Source organism: Callithrix jacchus, chromosome 1, assembly GCF_049354715.1.
Source record: "Callithrix jacchus isolate 240 chromosome 1, calJac240_pri, whole genome shotgun sequence".
Taxonomy (NCBI): Eukaryota; Metazoa; Chordata; class Mammalia; order Primates; family Cebidae; genus Callithrix; species Callithrix jacchus.
In genome coordinates, this window is record NC_133502.1 from 66,948,704 (window position 1) to 66,972,188 (window position 23,485).

At 36.6% G+C, this 23,485-nt stretch overlaps 1 protein-coding gene across 5 annotated transcripts in view; it reads right to left on the reverse strand.

Moving 5' to 3' along the window:
- FNDC3A (fibronectin type III domain containing 3A) overlaps window positions 1-23,485 on the reverse strand; it is a 212,131-nt gene that overhangs the window by 163,163 nt on the left and 25,483 nt on the right. For 3 of the 5 annotated variants that reach the window (XM_035297891.3, XM_078357623.1, XM_035297894.3), the window contains exon 2: window positions 13,029-13,166. In XM_035297891.3, coding sequence (XP_035153782.1) covers window positions 13,029-13,127 — 99 coding nt within the window. In that variant the 5' untranslated portion in view covers window positions 13,128-13,166. Of the gene's footprint in view, window positions 1-13,028; window positions 13,169-23,485 lie in introns of those variants that run through there. The other 2 variants (XM_035297901.3, XM_035297898.3) reach the window with 1 other exon arrangement.

Consider the following 23,485-nt stretch of genomic DNA (forward strand, 5'->3'; position numbering starts at 1 on the left):
GACAAAAGGTTCTGAATGTTTTTGAGACAACTCTCTATCAAGGGTCCAACTAAACAGCCTTCTATGCATGAAAGCTTAACATGTATCAACAAAAATGATGAGGGCCCTCAACTAAGGAAACGTATTGACCTGTGAAATGGTTTATTCATTGCAAATTTCTGAAGTAAGGATCTGAGTCACATTTAAAAAAAACCTTCTTTTTACAATTATTCACCCAGCAGGCTTTTAACATAGTTTTATTCTATACATACAGTCATATGATGAAGAAATTATTTCATTGTACCTGTTGGTAAATAATAAACACTGTTTTCCAAAGCTTAGATGCCAATATAGAAATATAAAATGACACTAGAAAAATGTTGTATTACATAGAGAATTGGCCTTGCTCTGATCATAGTGCATTTTTATTCCATAAAAACTCCATTTTGCTTTGGGAGGCCGAGGCGGGTGGATCATAAGGTCAAGAGATCAAGACCATCCTGGTCAACATGGTGAAACCCCGTCTCTACTAAAAATACAAAAACTAGCTGGGCATGGTGGCGCATGCCTGTAATCCCAGCTACTCAGGAGGCTGAGGCAGGAGAATTGCCTGAACCCAGGAGGCGGAGGTTGCGGTGAGCCTAGATCACGCCATTGCACTCCAGCCTGGGTAACAAGAGCGAAACTCCGTCTCAAAAAAATAAAAAAAAAAAAAAAAACTCCATTTTGGATGATATCATTAAGAATGACACAGTGTTAACCTCCAAAAATCCACTCTTCCATAACAGCGGTGAGAACACAGGCACAGACTGTCAAAACTAACTTTTTTTCAGGACTCTAGAAATTAACCAAAAGCTTGCAACAGTATTTTCAGGGAAAACAGCTAGATCATGTTATGGACAGTGAACTTTGTGTCATTTTAATTTGCTCTATTCCCTACTCTGCCTCTCCAGCTTCACAGAAGTTTGGAAAGTCTCAGGCAAGTCTCAGAATAACAGCAGCAGTGAAAGCCAGCATACTAGCAGCCACTGGAAGGGAAAGAATGGTTTGGAACACCATAAAAGTCTCACCTCCACAAAACTGTCATATTTGACCTATCTGGCAGTTCCCTGGAAACACCCAGTCCCAGGGCTTGTCTTGATTTGTCCTAACTCAGAGCTCCCTTATCACAAATAGTTTTCCCCCTGGGGAGCATATCTAAAACAATCAGTGGCACTTGGTTAACATCACAGTTGCTTGTGGTGATGATAACAATTGGGAAAACAAGAAGCTAACCAAAAACTTGGAAAGGAAAGGCTGCCGAATAAGATGTTCATGGGGCGGGGGGACTTTGAAAAGCTCTAGTGTGTTCAAGTTAAGGTGTAGTATTATATAAACCTTCTTTGATTTTGGCAGTATACGCCTACTCACTATTAGTTATATCAGAAATTACTAACACTTTTCCCCCCACATCAAATCAAAATTCCCTCGGTATGAATAAACTCATTATTACTACCCCTACTATTCTGATAATTTCTGTATGCCTGGTTCAAATCACTTCTTTTTCCTGAAATTTAATCCATTAATTTGCTATTGTTATAGTGATTAAGACCAAAATTAATGATTAGAAATTTTAAAGACTTAGTTTTGAATCATTGTTTTATGCCCTTCAGAAGGTATGTTACTTAACCTAGGAACAAATTAACAACTTTCTGATTCTTAGTTTCTATACAATGAAAATATTAAAGCTACTTCTAAGGACTGTTATGATGATTAAATGAAATAATGGATGACTTGCCTCAGTGTCCGAGCACATGGTAAGGGCTCAAACAGCAGCTGCTCTTATAAACCCCCAACACTGATGGCAAGTTTGGCCATATGCCTTGTGTTGGTCAATAAAATGGAATGGAGATCAGCATGTATACCAGCAACCAGGACACCAGCAACATTCTATATAGAGGCTGGGTCTCAAGTGAAAATGATGTGACACACAGCCACAACTAATCTGTGACAGACATGCAGCATGAGCAATAAACCTTTTGGTAAACTACTTAGATTAAGAGGTTGTTACCATAAAATAATCTTGCCTATTCTGACCGATAAGACTTATCTTAGTAAATTGTCTTGCTATCCACTCACATTTTCAAAACAAGCCTGGAGAAATTTTTATCCTCTCTCTTAGTTTTGTTTTGCGACTTGTTTGCCAATTTTACCTCCTTAATATTTCTTAAATTATGTATCAGTAATATGACTTTAATTCAGGTTTTTTTATCTATTATATTTTTTTTTCCCTGGCTTCACTCTTCTTAAACATTTCAATCTGCATTAGTTACATGAATAAATTTTATTTTAAATGCATTAAATGCCTGGTCACAAGTGCTTAAATAGTTATTATTAAATGTATTTAAAAACTCAAATTTTCTTAATCATTTTCATACCACTTATATAACAAAATTACACAGATTACCTCAGTATTATAAAAATGTACTTCCAAACTTAGGATGAAAGCATTCAGAGTATACATCTGATTTGTTTCTTCATTTCTATACTTCAATTAAGGAAACTTAGGGTCAGAAGATTTTACTGAATGAGTTATACCAAATAAGGAAGAAACAATTTTAAACAGATACAAATTTAACCAAAGAATAAGAAACAAAAGGGCAACCTCCACAGTTTGGTTTATAAAGTTAGTACATCTTTGAGACCAACTCAGGATACTAGGGAAAAGCCTATTATAGGACAATCTCACTCATGAACATAGACTAAAAATAAAATCCTAGAAAAAATATTAGCATACTCCAATCCAGCAATATATTAAAATAACAACATATCACAATGAAGTTAGGTATAGCCAGAAATATACAATCAGTTAAACATTCAAAGATCAATGTAAGTTATTATATCAAAATTTGAAGAAAAAAATATCATTATCTTATTAGAAATGTAGAAAATACGAAACAGGGTCTCGCTCTACTGCCCAAACTGGAGCCAGCCCATCGGCACAATCACAGCTTACTGCAGCCTCCCAGGCTCAAGGGATCCTTCCATCTCAGCCTCCTGAGTAGCTGGTACTACAGGTGTGTGTGCTACCACACCCAGCTAATTTTATTTTTAGTATAAACGAGGTCTTACTATGTTATGTTGCACAGGCTGGTCTCCACCTCCTGGGTTGAAGTGATCTGCCCCAGCCTCCCAAAATGCTGGGATCACTGGCATCAGCCGCTGCACCTGGCTTACCCTTTTAATTACTGGCATCAGTCACTGCACTTGGCTTACCCTTTTAGATCTTATAAATTATCTATAAAAATATATAATAAACATCATGTTTAATAATATGCGGAAAACATTCTCTTTGAGACTAAGAACAAGTCTCAAAATGAGTAAGAGTATAGCAAGGTTGCTGGATATTGAAGCAATATACGAAAATAAACTGTATTTCTAACTCACAACAGAAAATGATTCACACACACATACACACACAATGCTATTTTATATGCTATTATACACACAATGTATAATAACATATAAAAACCCAAGTGCCCAGGAATAAATATAACAAAAGATATTCAAGACCTTTGTGGGAAAAATTATGAAACTTCATTATGACCTAAATAAATGGATGAATACACCAACTTCAACAAATGAAAAATTCAATATTGTAAAGATGTCAGTTCTTCCCTAAATCAATCTATAGATTCAAGGCAATCTAAATCAAAATCTCAGCAGGTGTTGTGTGTCTCTATCTATAAGCTAATTCTAACATTTATATGTAAATATAAAGGCCCAAGAATACCAAGACCTTCTCAAAGAATAAGGTGGGATGGTTTGCTTAGCAGATACCAAGACTTGGTGTATTCTTGGCACAGGGATAATAAAACAGATCAATGAAAGAATTAAAAGTCCAGAAACAACCCTAAAATATATGGTGACAGATATTTGATCGTATCTGTAACAATGTATCATGGATACATTGACAAATGTATGACAAATGCATCTGTAACAATGTATCATAGATACATGACGAAAGTATCATTGTGGAGCAACAGGAAAATAATAGTCTTTTAAATAAACAGTGCTGAAATAATTGGGTATACACATATATTTTTAAAATAGTCAAATTGGACCCATGCTTGATACAATTTACAAAAATCTACTCCAGTGGATTTTAGGATAAAATGTTCAAAGGAAAAGAACAGATTTTTAGAATAATTTTAGAATATGTTTTTAGAGATATTTTCATTGCCTTAGTATAGGGAAGTCCTGTTCATAAATAACTTAAATTTTTTTTGTTTGAGACAAGGTCTTGCTCTGTTACCCCAGCCAAGTACAGTGGCATAACCATCGCTTGCTGCAGTCCCAACCTCCTGGGCTTAAGTGATTCTCCCACCTCAGCCTCCTGAGTAGCTGAGACTATAGGCATACACTACCAGACACAGCTAAATTTTAAAATTTTTTGTAGAGAAAGAAGAAACACAACACTACCCCTAGAAAAAATATTTGGTAAATATGACCACATTAAAATTAAAGACAGTTCATCAAAAGACACCAAAGAGGTCAGCCACTGGTAGCTCACACTTGTAATCCCAACACTTTGGGAGACTGAGGCAGGTAAATCACTTGAGGTAAGGAGTTTGAGATCAGCTTGGCCAACATGGTGAAACCCTGTCTCTACTAAAATACACACAAAAAAAAAGCCTGGCGAGGTGATGCATGCCTGTAATCACAGCTATTTTGGAGGCTGAGGCAGGAGAATTGCTTGAACCTAGGAGGCAGAGGTTGCAGTGAGCTGAGATTATGCCACTGCACTCCAGCTTGGGTAACAGAGCAAACTCTGTCTTAAAAAAAAAAAAAAAAAAAGACACCGGAGGACTCAAGATGGCGCTGTGAGAACAACCCAGGATTGGAGCTCTCGCTGAATCCGCAAACGGTGAGTCGGAGCTGCATTTCCAGACTGATCTCTGTTGCCCACAGAACGGGGAAACTCCCAAGTATAAAAAAGACACGGGACGGCAGGCAGTAGGTCTGCCTGGCGAAGCCGGCAGCCGGGGCGGCGGCGGCCGGCCCTACCCAGCAATCCCCACAGGGTGCGCTTGTCCGGGTGCCCTGTTGAACCGGCAACCTGAGACTTGAGAGGGCTGGACTTGAGACTGAACGAGACTTGGACAGTAGGCCAGCCCAGGGGATTGCAGGGACAGATCGTTTGGGACACCCAGTGGGACGAACAAAACCGCGATTTCAAACTATCCCGAGCAGACGGTCCGAGATGCTCTGTGGGGGAGGGGCGTCCACCACTACCGAGGCAACCCGCCCCAACTGAGATACACGCCCACTGCTGAGGCAGCCAGCCGTTGCCGAGGCAACCCGTCCCTACTGAGATACACGCCCACTGCTGACGCAGCCAGCCGTTGCTGAGGCAACACGCTACAACGAAGAGACTCCGCCGCAGGGTGTGGCAGAGACCACAGCAGAGCCTGCAGGAACAGGGCGAATCACACAACAGCAGGGTGGAGCCTCGGCAGCCAAACAGTGGCTAGTCTGCCTTCTAGCTGGGCAGGACACCTCATCGGACATCCAAAAATAAAGCCCAAACCCCCCAACACAGAGCATTTGAGAAAAAAAGGGTTTTTGTTAATGAGCTCTGTTGCAGCAGAATCAAACATAGCAGCCTAACAGCCCTGAATGAACAACAGAGCTCACAGCTCAGCAATTGAGCTCCAAAAAAGTACAGACTGTCTCCTCAAGCAGCTCCCTGACCCCTCTATATCCAAAAGACTGACATTTGGCAGGCATCATCCTGGGACAAAGATAGCAGAAAAAGAAACGGGTAGCATCCCTCACTGTGCCACAGCTGCTAGAGGTGCACCCCAGACAAGCAGGGTCTGGAGCGGACCTCAGCAGTCGTACAGCGACAAAATTCAACAGCCCTTTATGCTAAAAACCCTCAATAAACTCGGTATCGATGGAACGTATCTCAAAGTAATAAAAGCTATTTATGACAAACCAACAGCCAATATCATACTGAATGGGCAAAAACTGGAAGCATTCCCTTTGAAATCTGGCACTAGACAAGGACGCCCTCTTTCACCACTCCTATTCAATATAGTTCTGGAAGTTCTAGCCAGAGCAATCAGGCAAGAAAAAGAAATAAAGGGTATTCAAATAGGAAAGGTGGAAGCCAAATTGTCTCTATTTGCAGACGACATGATAGTATACCTAGAAGACCCAATCGCCTCAGCCCGAAAACTCCTGAAACTGATAAGCAACTTCAGCAAAGTCTCAGGATATAAAATCAATGTGCAAAAATCACAAGCATTCGTCTACACCAATAACAGACTTAAAGAAAGCCAAATCAAGAACGAACTGCCATTCACAATTGCTACAAAAAGAATAAAATACCTTGGAATACAACTCACAAGGAACGTAAGGGACCTCTTCAAGGAGAACTACAAACCACTGCTCAACGAAATCAGAGAGGACACAAACAGATGGAGAAACATTCCATGTTCATGGTTAGGAAGAATTAATTTCGTGAAAATGGCTATACTGCCCAAAGTAATTTACAGAATCAACGCTATCCCCATCAAGCTACCATTGACTTTCTTCACAGAACTGGAAAAAACCACCATGAACTTCATGTGGAACCAAAAGAGAGCCCGCATAGCCAAGTCAATTCTAAGCAAAAAGAACACAGCGGGGGGCATCACACTACCGGATTTCAAACTATACTACAAGGCTACAGTAATCAAAACAGCATGGTACTGGTACCAAAACAGAGATATAGACCAATGGAACAAAACAGAGGCACCAGAGGCAACACAACATATCTACAACTATACAATCTTTGATAAACCCGACAAAAACAAGCAAGGGGGAAAGGATTCCATGTTTATCAAATGGTGTTGGGAAAACTGGCTAGCCATGTGCAGAAAGCAGAAACTGGACCCCTTCCTGACACCTTACACTAAAATTAACTCCAGATGGATTAAAGACTTAAACATAAGACCTGGCACCATAAAAACCCTAGAAGGAAATCTAGGCAAAACTATCCAGGACATAGGAGTAGGCAAGGACTTCATGAACAAAACACCAAAAGCATTGGCAACAAAAGCCAAAATAGACAAATGGGACCTAATCAAACTCCACAGCTTCTGCACGGCAAAAGAAACAGTCACTAGAGTGGATCGGCAATCAACAGAATGGGAAAACATTTTTGCAGTTTACCCATCTGACAAAGGGCTGATATCCAGAATTTACAAAGAACTCAAACGGATTTATAGGAAAAAAACAAACAAGCCCATTCAAAAGTGGGCAAAGGATATGAACAGACACTTTACGAAAGAAGACATATATGAGGTCAACAATCATATGAAAAAATGCTCATCGTCACTGGTCATCAGAGAGATGCAAATCAAAACCACATTGAGATACCATCTCACGCCAGTTAGAATGGCGATCATTAAAAAATCTGGAGACAACAGATGCTGGAGAGGATGTGGAGAAAAAGGAACACTTTTACACTGTTGGTGGGAGTGTAAATTAGTTCAACCATTGTGGAAGACAGTGTGGCGATTCCTCAAGGCCTTAGAAATAGAAATTCCATTTGACCCAGCAATCCCATTACTGGGTATATATCCAAAAGACTATAAATCGTTCTACTATAAGGACACATGTACACGAATGTTCATTGCAGCACTGTTTACAATAGCAAAGACCTGGAATCAACCCAAATGCCCATTGATAATAGACTGGATTGGAAAAATGTGGCACATATACACCATGGAATATTATGCAGCAATCAGAAATGATGAGTTTGTGTCGTTTGTAGGGACATTGATGAATCTGGAGAACGTCATCCTCAGCAAACTGACACAAGAACAGAAAATGAAACACCGCATATTCTCACTCATAGGTGGGTGATGAAAAATGAGAACACATGGACACAGAAAGGGGAGTACTAAACACTGGGGTCTATTGGGGGGAAAAGGGGAGGGCCAGTGGGAGGGGGAGGTGGGGAGGGATAGCCTGGGGAGAAATGCCAAATGTGGGTGAAGGGGAGAAGGAAAGAAAAGCACACTGCCATGTGTGTTCCTACGCAACTGTCTTACATGCTCTGCTCATGTACCCCAAAACCTAAAATCCAACAAAAAATTAAAAAAAAAAAAAAAAGACATCAAAGAGAGTGAAAAGACAATCAGAACAGGAGAAAAGGAGAGAATATTCACTACATTTATGACTGACAAAGAATTTGTGGCCAGAATATATATTAACAGTTTGATAAATCAAAGAAAAATATACCATTGTTCATAATAATCCCAAACTAGAAACCCCCTGAGACAGAAACCAAGAAGAGAACAGATAAATGAATACATTGAGTTATACTCATATATAATACAATCTTACACAGCAAAATATAAAGAACAAATTTCAACAACAGTAAAAAGGAATCTTTAAAAAAATATTGAATAAGATCAGCAAGTCACAAAAGAATAAAGTTTATGTAAATATCAAGAATTGGCAAAACTACACTATTATTGTATAGTGAAGTATATATGATAAAACTGTAAAGAAAAGTCAGTAAGCAATTACCATACAAGTCAGGTATTGGTAACCTTGAAGAAGACAGGGTGTTGTGATATGGAACAAACACACAAGCAATTTCTAGGGTACTGGCAGAATTAAATCTCTTGGCTTGGCTTGTAGTTATAAGATTTATGCTTTACAATCATATGCTATACTTCATGCTTATTTTATATACTTTTCTATAAATATATGTTACACTTCATTATTTAAAACAAGTTTTTAAAAGGTGAGGGTATGTTCTGTGTTTTCTTAGATTCTTTATTTGTCCATTGGCAGCTATTCATCACGGGGCCAATTATATTAACCTTATTTTCTTATTTTCTATATTCTTGATGTTCTGGCACCTGTGGCCTCACTTGCAGGGAGAGATGGCTCCTCGTATGGATAACCAATTCTTACAGATAACAAAAGGCTTGGCTGGGGCATACTTCCTATATGCAAACCGTCCAATCCCAAGTCTATAGCGCTATCCACCTTATCTAACTTTTACACACCAAGGCAATATTTACCCTACCCTACATCATCCCAGGGCCAGGTACTGGGCAACTAGAGATAACCCTTACAGCCCAAAGACTGTTAGAATTATTAAAACTATCCAATCCAACACTATTTATTTTGCCTTGCCTTTCCTGTGGAAACCCCAACAAAGCATTAGGTCCAGGCTTTCTTCTCACATCTTCTTCTGCCTCCTGACCAAAATGTGATGCTTCTCCTTTGGCCCAGCCTGTGTGATATGACATGTTGCCTTCTTTGGGAAACCGCAGTAATAAAAATCTTCTTACAATGGCATTAGCCTCTCTATGCCATCTCTTAACTTACTTCCTTACGTTAAAATCACATGAGTAAAAATGAGAGAGGGCAAGTTACAAAAATAATTTTAAAAGATTAATGCAATGGAGAAGATACTGATAAAGAAGCACAATAGGCTAAGTTTTTAAAGATCTTAAGAAAAACTTTAAATGCATTCCTTTTGGAAATTAAATAAGCAGAAATTAAGAGAAGACAAATTAGTAAAATGCTGAACCACACAAGAAACTAAAACATCTGAAATGTTCTTCTGATGGTGTCAATAGAGAATAGAACTGAGCATTCCACTTGTACCTGAAACTCATGTTCTGTAAAACTGATTTGGAGGTTTTAACAGGGCACAAACATTCATAAAGGCTTTTTTTCTTCTGCTATCAGGAAAAGATATCTCAAGTCAATCATATGATAAAGAATGTACAATGGGACAGCCACCTTAGAAGACAATTTGGTAGTTTCTTACAAAGCTAAACACAGTCCTACCACACAATCCAGCAATCATGTTCCTAGGTACTTATCCACATGAGTTAAAACTTACGTACATTTAAAAATCTGCACATGAATGTTTAAAGCAGCTTTATACAGCCTAAAGCTGGAAGTGACCAAGATTTCCTTCAACAGATGAATGAATAAACAAACTGGTCCATTTACACAATGAAGTATTATTCAATAATAAAAAAGAAATGAGTAACTAAACCGTGAAAAGAAATTATTTAGACCATACTGCTAAGTGGGAGAAGCCAGTTTGAAAAGGCTACATACTGTATTGCATTCTAAAAAACACACAAAACTACAGAGAGATAGTAAAAGATCAGTGATTGCCAAGGATTTGTGGGGAGTAAAAGAAGAATGAAAAGGTGAGGCATGGGATTTTTAGGTCAGTGAAACTATTCTGTATGATACTGTAACGATGATACATGACATTACCCATTTGTTAAGACCTGAAGAACTCTTGTACAACACCAAGAGTCCCTATGGACCTTACTTAATAATGCATCAATACTGGTTCATTAGTTGTAACAAATATATCACACTACTATAAGATGTTAATGAGGAAACTGTGGAAAAGAGGTGGTATATGAGAGCTTTGTCCTTTTTCTTATAAACCTAAAACTTCTCTAAAAATAAAGTCTATTATAATAATGAAAAGGGGAGGCAGATTCCATAACCACAAAAAAAGGGTCATAAGCTTCTTGTCAAGATTAATAATAAATGCCTCTTACAGCCTTCCTAAAGGCAGCACTAGCAGTGATGTCAGGAGAGATTCCCTTTGGTATAATTCATAAGCCAAAAGACCCACTGAGTGTAATATGATATAGTAGGAAATATGTTTACTGTATTAAACCAGAAAATATTGAGGAGACAGATAATCTTAATAGCCAACTACAGGAAAAAACTACCAAGAGGTAGAAGAGAAGAAGAGAAATCATTTCATATCGTATAATATTCTGAAGAAAAGTCAAGGTAAGGGCCAAAAAAATGTCACCTTGAATTTTTAACATCATGCTTGTGCATGACACTTCCATCTGCCAGGAACAGTCTTTTAGTCTGTGGCTAAACAGGCATCAACCAGGTTGTGCCACGACTCCATAGATAAGCTGTAACTTGGTATATCAATAAGTTCTTGTGTTGAGACAAAGAAATGCCTGCTGTCAAGCTTACTGCCCTCTCACCTCTAATTATTATCTACTTTGTATGTAGCCCCTTACATTCTACCATAGCTATTGGTTCACTCTTTATATTTCATATGCATCCTTCATAACTATATCCACATATTCTGATCCACTGCTTATTATAACTATCTCTATTGATTTAAATCCTGACTGGTATATCTAAAGTTTCTTCAGTCTTTTAAACACTTAGTGAGTGCTTTACTTAGGATTCAGCAAACATTTACTGGGCTCCTTCAGGCTCATTTCAGCCTCATAGCTACAACTACTCTAAGATGTTATTACCTCCATTTTCTAGAGAAGCAAACATACTCAGAGAAGTTAAATAACTTGTCTTTGGCAACCAAGATCAAATCCAAATCTATCATGCCAGTCCAGTGTGTTTTCCACTTGTGTTTAGCTCTCTCCCTACTGAACTACATGGCAACCTGATAGTTAGAATTCAAAGCTTTACTCTACAATTCCTGAAATCTGTTTGATTTTTTTTTAACTCCACAAAAAAACCTGATCCTAGACCTCCTAACTCCACCTGCTCCTTTAAATCTTGCTAGTAGTTTCTTCTATTACCAGATCCTTTCTCTATAGCCATCGACACCATTACTGTTACATGACAGCCACGGTGCCTTCAAGATTTCAAGAAAATTCTGCTAATCAGATTTCCTTCTAGGGGAAGGAGAATAAAGTCCTGGGATGACATCATGGTGTTATTTCAGCGTGTGTCTTCCCCTTAACAGAATATACAACTATAGCAACTATATCAATGTACTGCAATTAACAGCTTAATAGATTCTTTTATACATTAGATTATCAGCACCTTGAAACCAGTGACTGGTCTGAGATTCAAAGAACTTCATAAGTAAATGAAAACCTGCGACACCTATTATTTTTGTAAACAAAAAATCTTAACAGACTTCAATCTCACCATTAAAAGTAAGTTTGTGGAATTAAATTGCTGGGATCAGAGCATGCATAAAAATTAAAACCAGGACACAATACTTTTTGCCATATTTACACAAAGCAGAAAAATTTAGAACCTAAGCCAATTGCTACTAATTTTTCAATAGTAGCCCTTTATCTTGTAAGCAAATCATAATTGCCTACTATAGACACCAAGTTTAAAAAGTTAAGAAAATCTTTCTTTTTCCCAGGGAGGTCGTCTAAGTAACGGTTAGGAGCACAAACTTTGTGTGATGATGAACAAGTCATTTAAACCTTTCTGAAACTCATTTTGCTTCATCTGCAAAATGAAGGCGATGTACCTTGCCTCATGGAATTGCTGAAAGCATTAAATGAGATCATAAAGCTCTTAGCATAATGTTTATTACATAATGGGCACTTAAACTGTTCCTTCTCCTCCTCATTATCATTTATTATGTTCTTACTCTTTGTTTTCTCACTTACTGTTAAAATATACCATATAAGATAGTTGTGAGAATTAAGCATATTGCCTGGCACATAATAAGTACTTGTGAAAGCTTATTATTCCTATCCCTTTTAGGATTACTGGGGGAATAGTGAATCAGTGTAACCACATTTTAAATAAAGCCCTGGGCTGGGGAAAAACAATCTATCAGCTTTTCAGGAATTGTGTATTTACTTTTGGGAGGGTCTGGTGAGGAGAGGAGAATGGGAAGAAAAAGAAGACGATGTTTTATTATTATATAATACAGGCAAAAATAATAATTCCGTAATGATTTGAAATGATTTATAATAATCATTATGGTACAAGTCTAAACTTAGTTAACACTCAGGAACTAGCACATTATTTGTCTAAATGAAAACAAAAACAACTTGAATGGCAACTAAATATACACATAAGAAATTTGACCACTAATTAGCAAGACATTTTAGAAGAGACTTCAAGTACAGTCTCATTATTTTTATCATCTCATAAAACTGAAACAACATTTTGAATGGGAATTTAAAACATGAATTAACAGGAACTCACTATTGTGATTTTAAATTTTGCATAAATATATGTGTATTAGACATAAAGAAACATTTGAGTTTTCTTACCTGTTGTGTTCCATCTGCACTTACAATAGGGGCAGACAAAAGAGAAATATCACTACTTAAGATCTGAGTTGAATCCAGTAGTGGTGGATGTTCTGCCATTATCAATAGGACATTAATATACTGAATAACGCTCCAACTCTGAAAAACAAACATACATAGTCATTCGTACATACATCCTTAAAATATAGTAAAACACTGTACATTCAAGATGTCTCATTCTTTAACCTAAAAAGATATTCTTGTCAAAAGAAATTCTAGAATACTCAGTTGACTACTTATTTTTTTCGCAATCAATAGGCCAGTTAAGGAAATACATTTCTTACAGTTCAAATTATTTTGTTTGTCAAAGTAGTCAGTTTACATGATATATTAAAGCAAATATCAGCAGGCTCTATTTAAATTCCATGTCTGTTTATCTCTACCCCTTCCACCTCTATATAATATTTTATTTAATTTAACCACCACTACTGAATCTAAACACTGGGATAGGCACTAAAATACAGGGCTGAGTGAGGCAACTGTCACTAATTTTTTTCTATGGGCAGACAAGGTAATTATGAAGACCCAATCTGTCAATAGGAACTCCACAAGAATAATTATAAACCACAAGAATAACAATAATTAGAATCACTGATTCCTCAGACAAAATACAATGGCAGAAAAATTTGCTCAGGATTAGGATAAGAACCTTCAAGTGTGAAGTTTCAAGCTCTTATATTACTTATTTATTCTGGTTTTATTTCTCTTTTCTAAGTGACCCTGTTTTACAACAAATCAATAATTTCAGTGAAAAAAAATATACATTTAGAAATCTTTAACTGTAGACACAGTATCACATACAAGAAGACAAAAAAATAAAAATAGACAATGTGAGCAATATTAGTCTATCATATACAATGTTAATCAACAAAACATCAGCAAACTACATTTCAAAATGAGAAAATTGAGTATAATAAATTAATCGAATCTATATTGAAAAGTAAAATAAACATTTTGGAATGTTTACAACATTCTACAATTCAGTAGTGTAAAGAGGGTTAACTTTTGTAAGAGATTAAATTCATATATATTTTAAAGTCTTGAATCTTTGCAGAAACTCACAACTTGATTTAGCTTGAAAATGATTTTTCATGTAGGTATATAACAACTACTATAAGGTTTTAAAAATTATTCAGTTTGGTATCTACTTGAAGATTTCATAATTAAGACCATGATAATAAAAAATGAGACAGAAAATGCACATTCTTTAAACATAATGTTTATATATAAACTAATGCAAATCTAACTCTGGCATAACCTGTATTGCTATATTACTTAGAGTCCAATAAAATCACTAAGTACTTTAAGTCTTGTCAAATAATGTTGCTCCATGGAATACACAATTAGGAGAAAGAGTGAATGTATTAGTTCTCCCACTTGCATATCACAACAGTTAGTGTAAGAATCATTTCTAGGAAACTAATTTTGGATTAATAAGAGAGATTTTGTATGTAATTCAATTTTCTTAATAAATTTTTAAAAACACCACTGAGCCATTTAAATTTTGTCATTTTATTCTAATTGCAATATTCTATATACTGTGTCTAGCTAAAACTGCAGGCCACCATTATCCTTTAAACTTAAAAATGTAACAATGACGATACAACCACAGTTTGGTTTCAAGAGATGTACTGGTAGCTTTACAAACAGAAATACAGATTTTCTTCCGAATCTTCAAGTTAATTCCAATGCTAGTGCTATCAGAGATTGGGTATAGAACTATATGCTATATTTCAATATTACCATTTGACTTAAGGTATTACCTTTTTAAAATTTATAACCCATTGGTCAATTTGCCTAAGGTATTATCTTTAATTGTAGTCTTTTTAAAACTAGAATACACTAAAGTTTCATTTATAAATTGGTTTATTCAATGGCCATATCTATCACACTATATGCAAAGTAGTTGGTTTTATTTAAGCTTGCAAATTCAAAACTTTTACCCTGCAACTGAAATGCTGGCATTTAGAAACCCAGACATTCCTTTCATTCCTTGTGTAGAGAATACTGTCAGCCTCTTCCTTCAATAAATTACTTCTAATTTTGTTACTACTCACTTTCTAAATTCTAGTCTTATCTTGTGACCGCAAATAGCCTCTTAGTTATACACGTATTTTTATTTTTATAATGTAGTATTTGATGTGTTTTTAAAAGAATAACTTACAGCATGTGTTAATGTCTGCAGAGTAAATACTTCCCTGTCACAGCCCACTTCAAACTACCAATCATTTAGAAATTGACCTGCAAATTCCTGAATTTTAGTAACAAACTTTTGTACACAAGTCTAGTTCCAGCATATCACTGTTGATATATCAACATTTATTTATATATAGTAATAATGTGAAATATTAATGTTTGGATCAGTGCTGCATGTGGAAGCTTGCAAAATAAATAAACATTTGCAGACTCTGGGTGAAAAAAACCTGGATACCTTTGTACTATTTTTGCAACTTTTTTTCTAAATCTGATATTTTAATTACCATCAAATTAAACAATGTTGTTTTAAAATGTCAGAGAGGTTGCAGATCTGACTATAAAAGGTTAAACCAAAGAAAAGGTTCTAAAAGATAATGCAGAGGAATCTCTTCATATCCTTGGGACAGAGAAAGATTTCTTATATGGGATATAAAATATATTTCCTAAAACATAAAGGAAAAAACCAATATACTGAACTTCATTAGAATTAAGGACTATAATTTATTTTAAAAAGCTTTAAGAGAATGAAAAGGTAAGTCACAAACTGAAAATAGATACTTAGAACATATACAACTAACAAAGAGCACATATTTTTAATAGATAGCAGCCTCCTACAAATTGATTTTTAAAAAAACAGTAGAAAATGACAAGAGACTTAAATGTATTTTTCACAAAAGTAGAAATGTGGCCAGGTGCACTGGTTCATGCACTTTGGGGGGCCAAGGCAGCCAGATCACTTGAGGTCAGAAGATCAAGACCAGCATGGCCAACGTGGCGAAACTGTCTCTAATAAATGTATAAAAATTAGCTGAATGTGGTGGCAGGCACCTGTAATCTCAGCTACTTGTGAGGCTGAGGCAGGAGAATCACTTGAACCTTGGAGGTTGAGGTTGCAGTGAGCTGAGATCACGCCACTGCACTCCAACCTGGGCGACAGAGTAAGACCCAATTGCAAAAAAAAAAAAAAAGTGGAAATGCAAGAGATCAACAAAAGGAAATGAAAAAGACTGACAATACCAAGTGGTAATGAGGCTGTGGAGGCAAACTCATTTGGAACAGAAATGAAAATTCATAAACATCACTTAGGAAAAGTTTGACATTATCTACCAAAGTTGAACATATGCCTCTTCTATTATTTAGTTATGATACAGCTATTAGATTCCTGATAGATACAAGAAGGCTCATAGAAGCCATTACTTCTTAACAGCCATAAATGTCCTTTGTAAATAAACTGTGGTTGTTTCATTCAATGGACTATATACAGCAAAGAATATTAATGAACTAGTGATACAGGAAACAACATGGATAAATCTTACAAACACAATGTAAGTGAAAAACACACAGAAGAATACACACTGCATAATTTTGCTTACAGGAGGTTCAAAAACAGGTAAAACCAATTTATCATGTTAAAGTCAGGATAGTGGTTGCCTCTGAAAAGAAAGAAAGAATGAGAACATGGGCAAAGCATGAAGGCATCTCCTGGGGTGATGGTACTGTTCTATGTCTTGACCTGGGGGGCTATTATGTCATGATTACCATTCAGTTATTCACTAAGCTGTATACTGTTGATGTATGCACTTCTTTATGTATATTATCCTTCAAAAAATTATTTTTAAAAGTTAAAGTTACCACATGATCATCTCAATTGATGCAGAAAAAGTGTTTGACAAATTCAACACCCTTTCATAATAAAAAACACTCAATAAACTAGTACTAGAAGAAATCTACCTCAACATGATAAAGACCATGTAAGGAAAACCTACAGGAAAGATCACACTCGATGGTGGAAGACTGAATACTCTTCCTTTAAGATCAGGAAAAGGTAAGGATGCTCACTTTTGCTACTTCTATTCAACACGGTACTGGAAGTTCTACCCAGAGCAACTGAGCAAGAAAAAGAAAGAAAAGGCATCTAAACTGGACAGGAAGAATTAAAATTACCTCTGTTCACAGATAATATAATCTTATATGTAGAAAACCCTATAATATTTACCTCTGTTCACAGATACTATAATCTTATAGGTAGTGCATGCGCGCGTGTGCACGCACACACACACACACAAAATTGTTAGAATAAGTGAATTCAGCAAAGTTGCAGAATACAAAATCAGCACATAAAAATCCATTGTTTCTATATATAACACTGAACAATTTGAAAAAGAAATCTAAAAAATTCAATTTACAATAGCAACCAAAAGAATAAAATACTTAGAAATAAACCTAATCAAGGAGGTGAAAGCCATTCACTGAATTACAAAACACCACTGAAAGAAATTAAAGACACAAATAAATTCAGAAACACCCTATGTTCATGAAGTAAAAGATTTCATATTGTTAAGATGTCCATACTATCCAAAGCAATCTGCAGATTCAATGCAATCCCTATCAAAATCCCAATAGTTTATTTTGCAGGGAAAGAAAAATCCATTCTAAAATTCTAGTATCTCAGGGAGCCCCAAAGAGCCAAAACAATTTTGAAAGAAAACAAAGTTGAAGGACGCATAATTCCTAATTTCAAAACATATTACAAAGCCACAGGAATCAAAACCATGTGGTACTGTCACAAAGGAAGACAACAAACTAGTGAAATAGAGAGCCTAGAAACAAATATTCAACAAGGGTGCCAATATCATTCAACGAGGAAAGAACAGTCTCTTCAACAAATGATGTATGAAAAACTAGATAGCTACATGCAAAAGAATGAATTTGGACTATCTTACACTATATACAAAAATTAACTCAAAATGAATTAAAGATCCAAATGTTAAGAACCAAACTGTAGAACTTCTAGAAGAAAACATAGGAAAAGCTTCATGACTTTGGATTTGGCAATGACTTCTTGGATACGACAGCAAAAACACACATGGCAAAGGCAAAAAGAGACAAAAGGGACTTAATCAAACTTAAGAAACTTTTGTGCATCAGAAGACACTATCGACAGAGTAAAGAAGCAATCTACGGAATGGGAGAAAACATTTACAAACTGTCTTAGCTTGGTCTGCTATTTAAAAAAGAAACACAGAGCGTGTAACTGAAACAACAGACATTTATTTGTCACAGTTCTGGAAGCTGGGAAGTTTAAGATCTAGGTGCTGGCAGATTTGGTTTTTGGTAAGGATCCTCTTCCTGGCTTTTCAGATGGCTATCTTCTTGCTGTTGCCTCACATGAGGAAGAGAGGAAGCTCTATGTCTCTTACTCTTCTTATATAAGAACACTAATCATATCATGGGAGCTCCACCCTAATGATCTCTTCTAAGCCTATTTTCAACAATTATCTCCTAAAGTCTCCACCTCTTAATACTATCATTTTGGGGATTACGGGTTCAACATATGAATTCTGGAGAGACACAAATATTCAGTCTATAATATTCTTCCTCTGACTTTCCAAAATTCATGTCCTTTGCATTCTATCCCAACAATTCCCAAAGTCTTAACTCAATGAAGTATCAACTCTAAAGTCCTAAGTCTCATCTAAATATCAACTAAATCAGATATGGGTGAAGGCAGAGGTATGATTCATCCTGAGGCAAAATTCCTCTCCAGCTTCTGTGAAACCAGTAATGTTAAGTGTTTGCAAAAGGCAATGGTGGAACAGACACAGGACAGACATTCACACTCCAAAAGGGAGAAATCAGAAGAAAAAAAAGGGGTGACATATCTGAAACAAGTCTGAAACCTACCAAGGCAAATGCTGTTAGATCTTAAGGCTTGAGATCACCATCTTTGATGCGATGTTTTGCCTTCCATATCCACTGGGGTGATGGTCCTGCCTTCCAGACACCTTCTGCTTGGTGGCCCTGCCCATGCAGTGCTCTCATAGGGACCTTCTCATGAAGCTCTGCTGCAGGGCAGTCCTGCCCTTTAAAACTGAGATGGAAGCAGCCTTGCCTTCTGAGCCCATGTACTTTGGATCTGTTGTGGAAGGAGCAGCCCTGATGACCTCTGAATTGCCTTTGGAGTCCTCCCTTTTCTGAAATGATTCTGCGGGATCACAGCCTTCATTCATTCCATCCTGTGTTCTCTATTTCCTTTCATCTCAGCTGGCAGTTTTTCTGCAAATATAATCCGTCTCTATTCCTGGCTTCAGTTGAGATGGCTGATTAGGTCCATGGTTCACACACACACTAATCTCCTTAGCAAATGGTCAGCCAGTCACACCTTTGATGTTCTCTTCCAAATGTTCTTTCTCATTTCTACAATATGGACATGCTTAGAATTTTCCAAATCTTTAAGTTCTGGTGACTTTTTGCTTAATAATTCTTTTTTAAAATCATTTCTCTCTTCTTACATTTTACTATAGGTTGAGTATCCCTTATCCAAAATGCTTGGGACCAAAAGTGTTTAAGATTTCACATTTTTTCAGATTTTGGTATATTTGCCTTCTCATAATGCAATATTTTAGGAATGAAACTCAAGTTTAAACATGAAATTCATTTATGTTTTATATACATCTTATATATTCAGAAGGTAATTTTACATAATATTTTAAATAATTTTGTGCATGAAACAAAGTTTTGACTATTTTAACTGCAATCCGTCACATTATGGAATTGTCCACTTGTGGCATCATGTCAAAACTCAGAATTCTGTTTCAGATTTTGGAGCTTTTTAGGCTTCAGATTTTTTAATTAGTGATGCTGAAGCTGCATAAGCAGAGAAGATAAATCAAATTGCTCCTTCAGCACTTGGCTTAGAAATCTCTTTACCTAAATACCCAATTTAATAATTCACAAGTTCTGTCTTCAAGAAAACATTGGAACATAAACATAATTCAGTCAAATTCTTTGCCACTTTATTACAAGGACTGCCTTTTCTCCATCGTCCAAAACATGCTCCCCATTTCCATCTGAGACCTCATCAAAATGGCCTATCACCGATGTTTCAAACAACATTCTGTTCATGATTATTTTTATGTGTCCTCCTTGAAGATGGAGGCTTTCTCTCCAGCTCTCCTCTTTTCTCTCTGAGTCCTCACTGGAACTGCCCTTGGCAGTCTGGTTGCAGCAATCTTGGCACTTTTTTTTTTTTAATGGATGCACGTGAAAACTTTTCCAGCCTCTACCCATTATGCAGTTCCCCATTTCTCAGTAGCAATTACTGTCTTACTCAACTTAGGCTACTACAGCAAAATACTATAGTCTGGGTGCTTTAAACAAGAGACATGATTTTTAAGTTATGGAGGCCAAGATGTCCAAGATCAGCATGCTAACATGGTTGACTTTTTCATGAGAGCCCTTTTTCTGGCTCTCAGATGGCTACATTCTCCTCCTATCCATAAGGCAGAGAGCATTCGAGCTTGGGTCTCTTATTCTTCTTACAAGCACACTAATCCAATCATGGGGACCCCACCCTCAGGACCTCATCTAAGTCAAATTATCTCCAAAGGGTCCACCTCCAAATACTGTCATATTGATGGTTAGGGCTCAACATATGAATTTTGAGGGGTACACAAACATTCAGTTCATAACACTATTAGGTGCTTTCTCATTCAGTTGCTGCCATAATTCTTAATCTGTTCTTGTTTCCTTACACATGTATTCTGCTAAGTTTCTTCCTTATTATTCATATCCTTCAATTCTACCTAGATTTGTTATACATGTGAAGACAATAGCTTAGACCTAGAAAATAAATAGCTCATGAGAATAAGCTTGGCCTGGGGTTTGAAACTTCAGCTATTTTTGTCTAAAACACATGAAGGAAAATGCAAAGCAGTATTACATTTTGGATTACAGCAATAGCATAACTGAAGTACTGACAGGAAAAATTTGCACATTTAGATTGAAAATCCAATGTCTTTTTTCTTTTTTTTTTTTTGAGACAGAGTCTCACTCTTGTTGCCCAGGCTGGAGTGCAATGGCATGATCTCGGCTCAGTGCAACCTCTGCCCCTTGGCTTCAAGCAATTCTCCTGTCTCAGCCTCCTCAGTAGATGGAATTATAGTCACCTGCCACCACACCAGGCTAATTTTTTGGATTTTTAGTAGAGATGGGGTTTTGCCATATTGGCCAGGCTGGTCTGGAACTCCTGGCCTCAAGTGATCCACCCACCTAGGCCTCCCAAAGTGCTGGGATTACAGGTGTGAGCCACTGCTGCCCAGCTGAAATCCAGTGTCTTTTGATGCGGTTTTATTGATGTGTCTATTCAAACTATAGGTCTCCAGAGCCATATCTGAAGCCACAAGCCTATCACATGCAGTTGTTTCTTGGTTTCTACAGGGGATTGTTTCCAGGATCCCCAAAGATGCCAAAATCCATAAAACTTTAAGCTCCTTATATAAATGGCATAGTATTTGCATATAACCTCTGTACATTCTCCTGTATAATTTAAATCATCTCTTCTACATGACTTATAATACCTAATACAATATAAATGCTATGTAAATAGTGTTACTGTATTGTTTAGGGAATGACAAGAAAAGGTCTGTACATATTTAGTACAGATGAAACAATCCGATTTTTTTCAATTGTAAGAAGATGGTGAGATTATGGTAACCAATTTTCTCTTTCTCAAGGTAATATGGATATGATTTATACTACCATCAATTTTTTTATTTTTTAAATATATATTTTACTGCGTTTTAGGTTTTGGGGTACATGCGAAGAACATGCAAGATTGCTGCATAGGTACATACATGGCAATGTAGTTTGCTGCCTTCCTCCCCATCACCTATATGTGGCATTTCTCCCCATGTTATCCCTCCCCAACTCCCCACTCCCAGCTGTCCTCTTCTAGTTCGCCCCCACAGACCCCAGTGTGTGATGCTCCCCTCCCTGTGTCCATGTGTTCTCCTTGTTCAACACCTGCCTATGAGTGAGAACATGTGGTGTTTGATTTTCTGTTCTTGTGCCAGTTTGCTGAGAATGATGGTTTCCAGGTTCATCCACGTCCCTACAAAGGACACAAACTCATCGTTTTCTACGGCTGCATGGTATTCCATGGCGTATATGTGCCACATTTTCCCTGTCCAGTCTATCATTGATGGGCATTTACCACCATCAAAATTTTGATTTAAAAATTAATAGTCTTGGCCGGGCACAGTGGCTCACGCCTGTAATCTCAGCACTTTGGGAGGCCGAGGCAGGTGGATCACAAGGTCAAGAGATGGAGACCATCCTGGTCAACATGGTGAAACCCCGTCTCTACTAAAAATAAAAAAAAAAAATTAGCTGGGCATGGTGGCGCATGCCTGTAATCCCAGCTACTCAGGAGGCTGACACAGGAGAATTGCCTGAACCCAGGAGGCAGAGGTTGCAGTGAGCCGAGATCGCGCCATTGCACTCCAGACTGGGTAACAAGAGTGAAACTCCGTCTCAAAAAAAAAATAATTAATAGTCTTGAAGAGCCACAAGCAATCACACATATTTGGCTTCTCAACCATCTAAGTACCCTTTCAGAAGAATTTAAATAAATTTTGCTTGAACTTGGACATTATCCAAATCACTAATTTATTTCATGAACTGATATCCTAAAATGTACTTTTCCAATTTAGATTTCTATTTCATTTTTAACTCTTGGATTTTTTTATCTTCTAAACTTGACTATATTAGACTAAAAAAAGGTATTTGAAATAATTTGTGGTGAAATTTCCTGAGATGAAAGTCATGGGAATCCCTCTGTGAAATTATCCTGTTATTTCTTATCAGAAACCTAAAACAAGTATTTCATAGATTATATTTAACAATAAGAACAGGATATTAGGTTATTTTATATTTTTGCCAAGACTAATTCTTTGAATTACCCTCTTTGATATCAACTGTACTACTGAAAAATGGCTCTTAAAAATATAACTATATGCATTATTTCAGTTTAACCTTAAATTTCCATATGTTAATGTGAAATTTTATGAAGTCATAATAGGCAGTCTTGGTTTTTTCTTCTACATTTATAAAAGAAATGTTTATTGGTAGAGAAAGTAAGAAGGGGGAAGGATGGGAAGAAGACAGTGCTATAAATCATTTTCAATGACAGATATTAAATTTTAAAAAAACTTTTTATAATTCAAAACATTTATGCTTAATCCAGTTCCTTTTCTTTCTCTCCCCCATGCTCACTTTTTTCATTTCTTTGGATATTGGAAGTAGAAAAGAAACAGTGTAAGATTTGGTACAAAAACAGGCTGCAACTAAGAGTGTTACGCAAAAAAAAAAAAAAATCAGTCCTCAATTAAGAAATAGGCTGCTTTGCAGTATTTTTTTTAGAATTCAGATATATCTGAAAG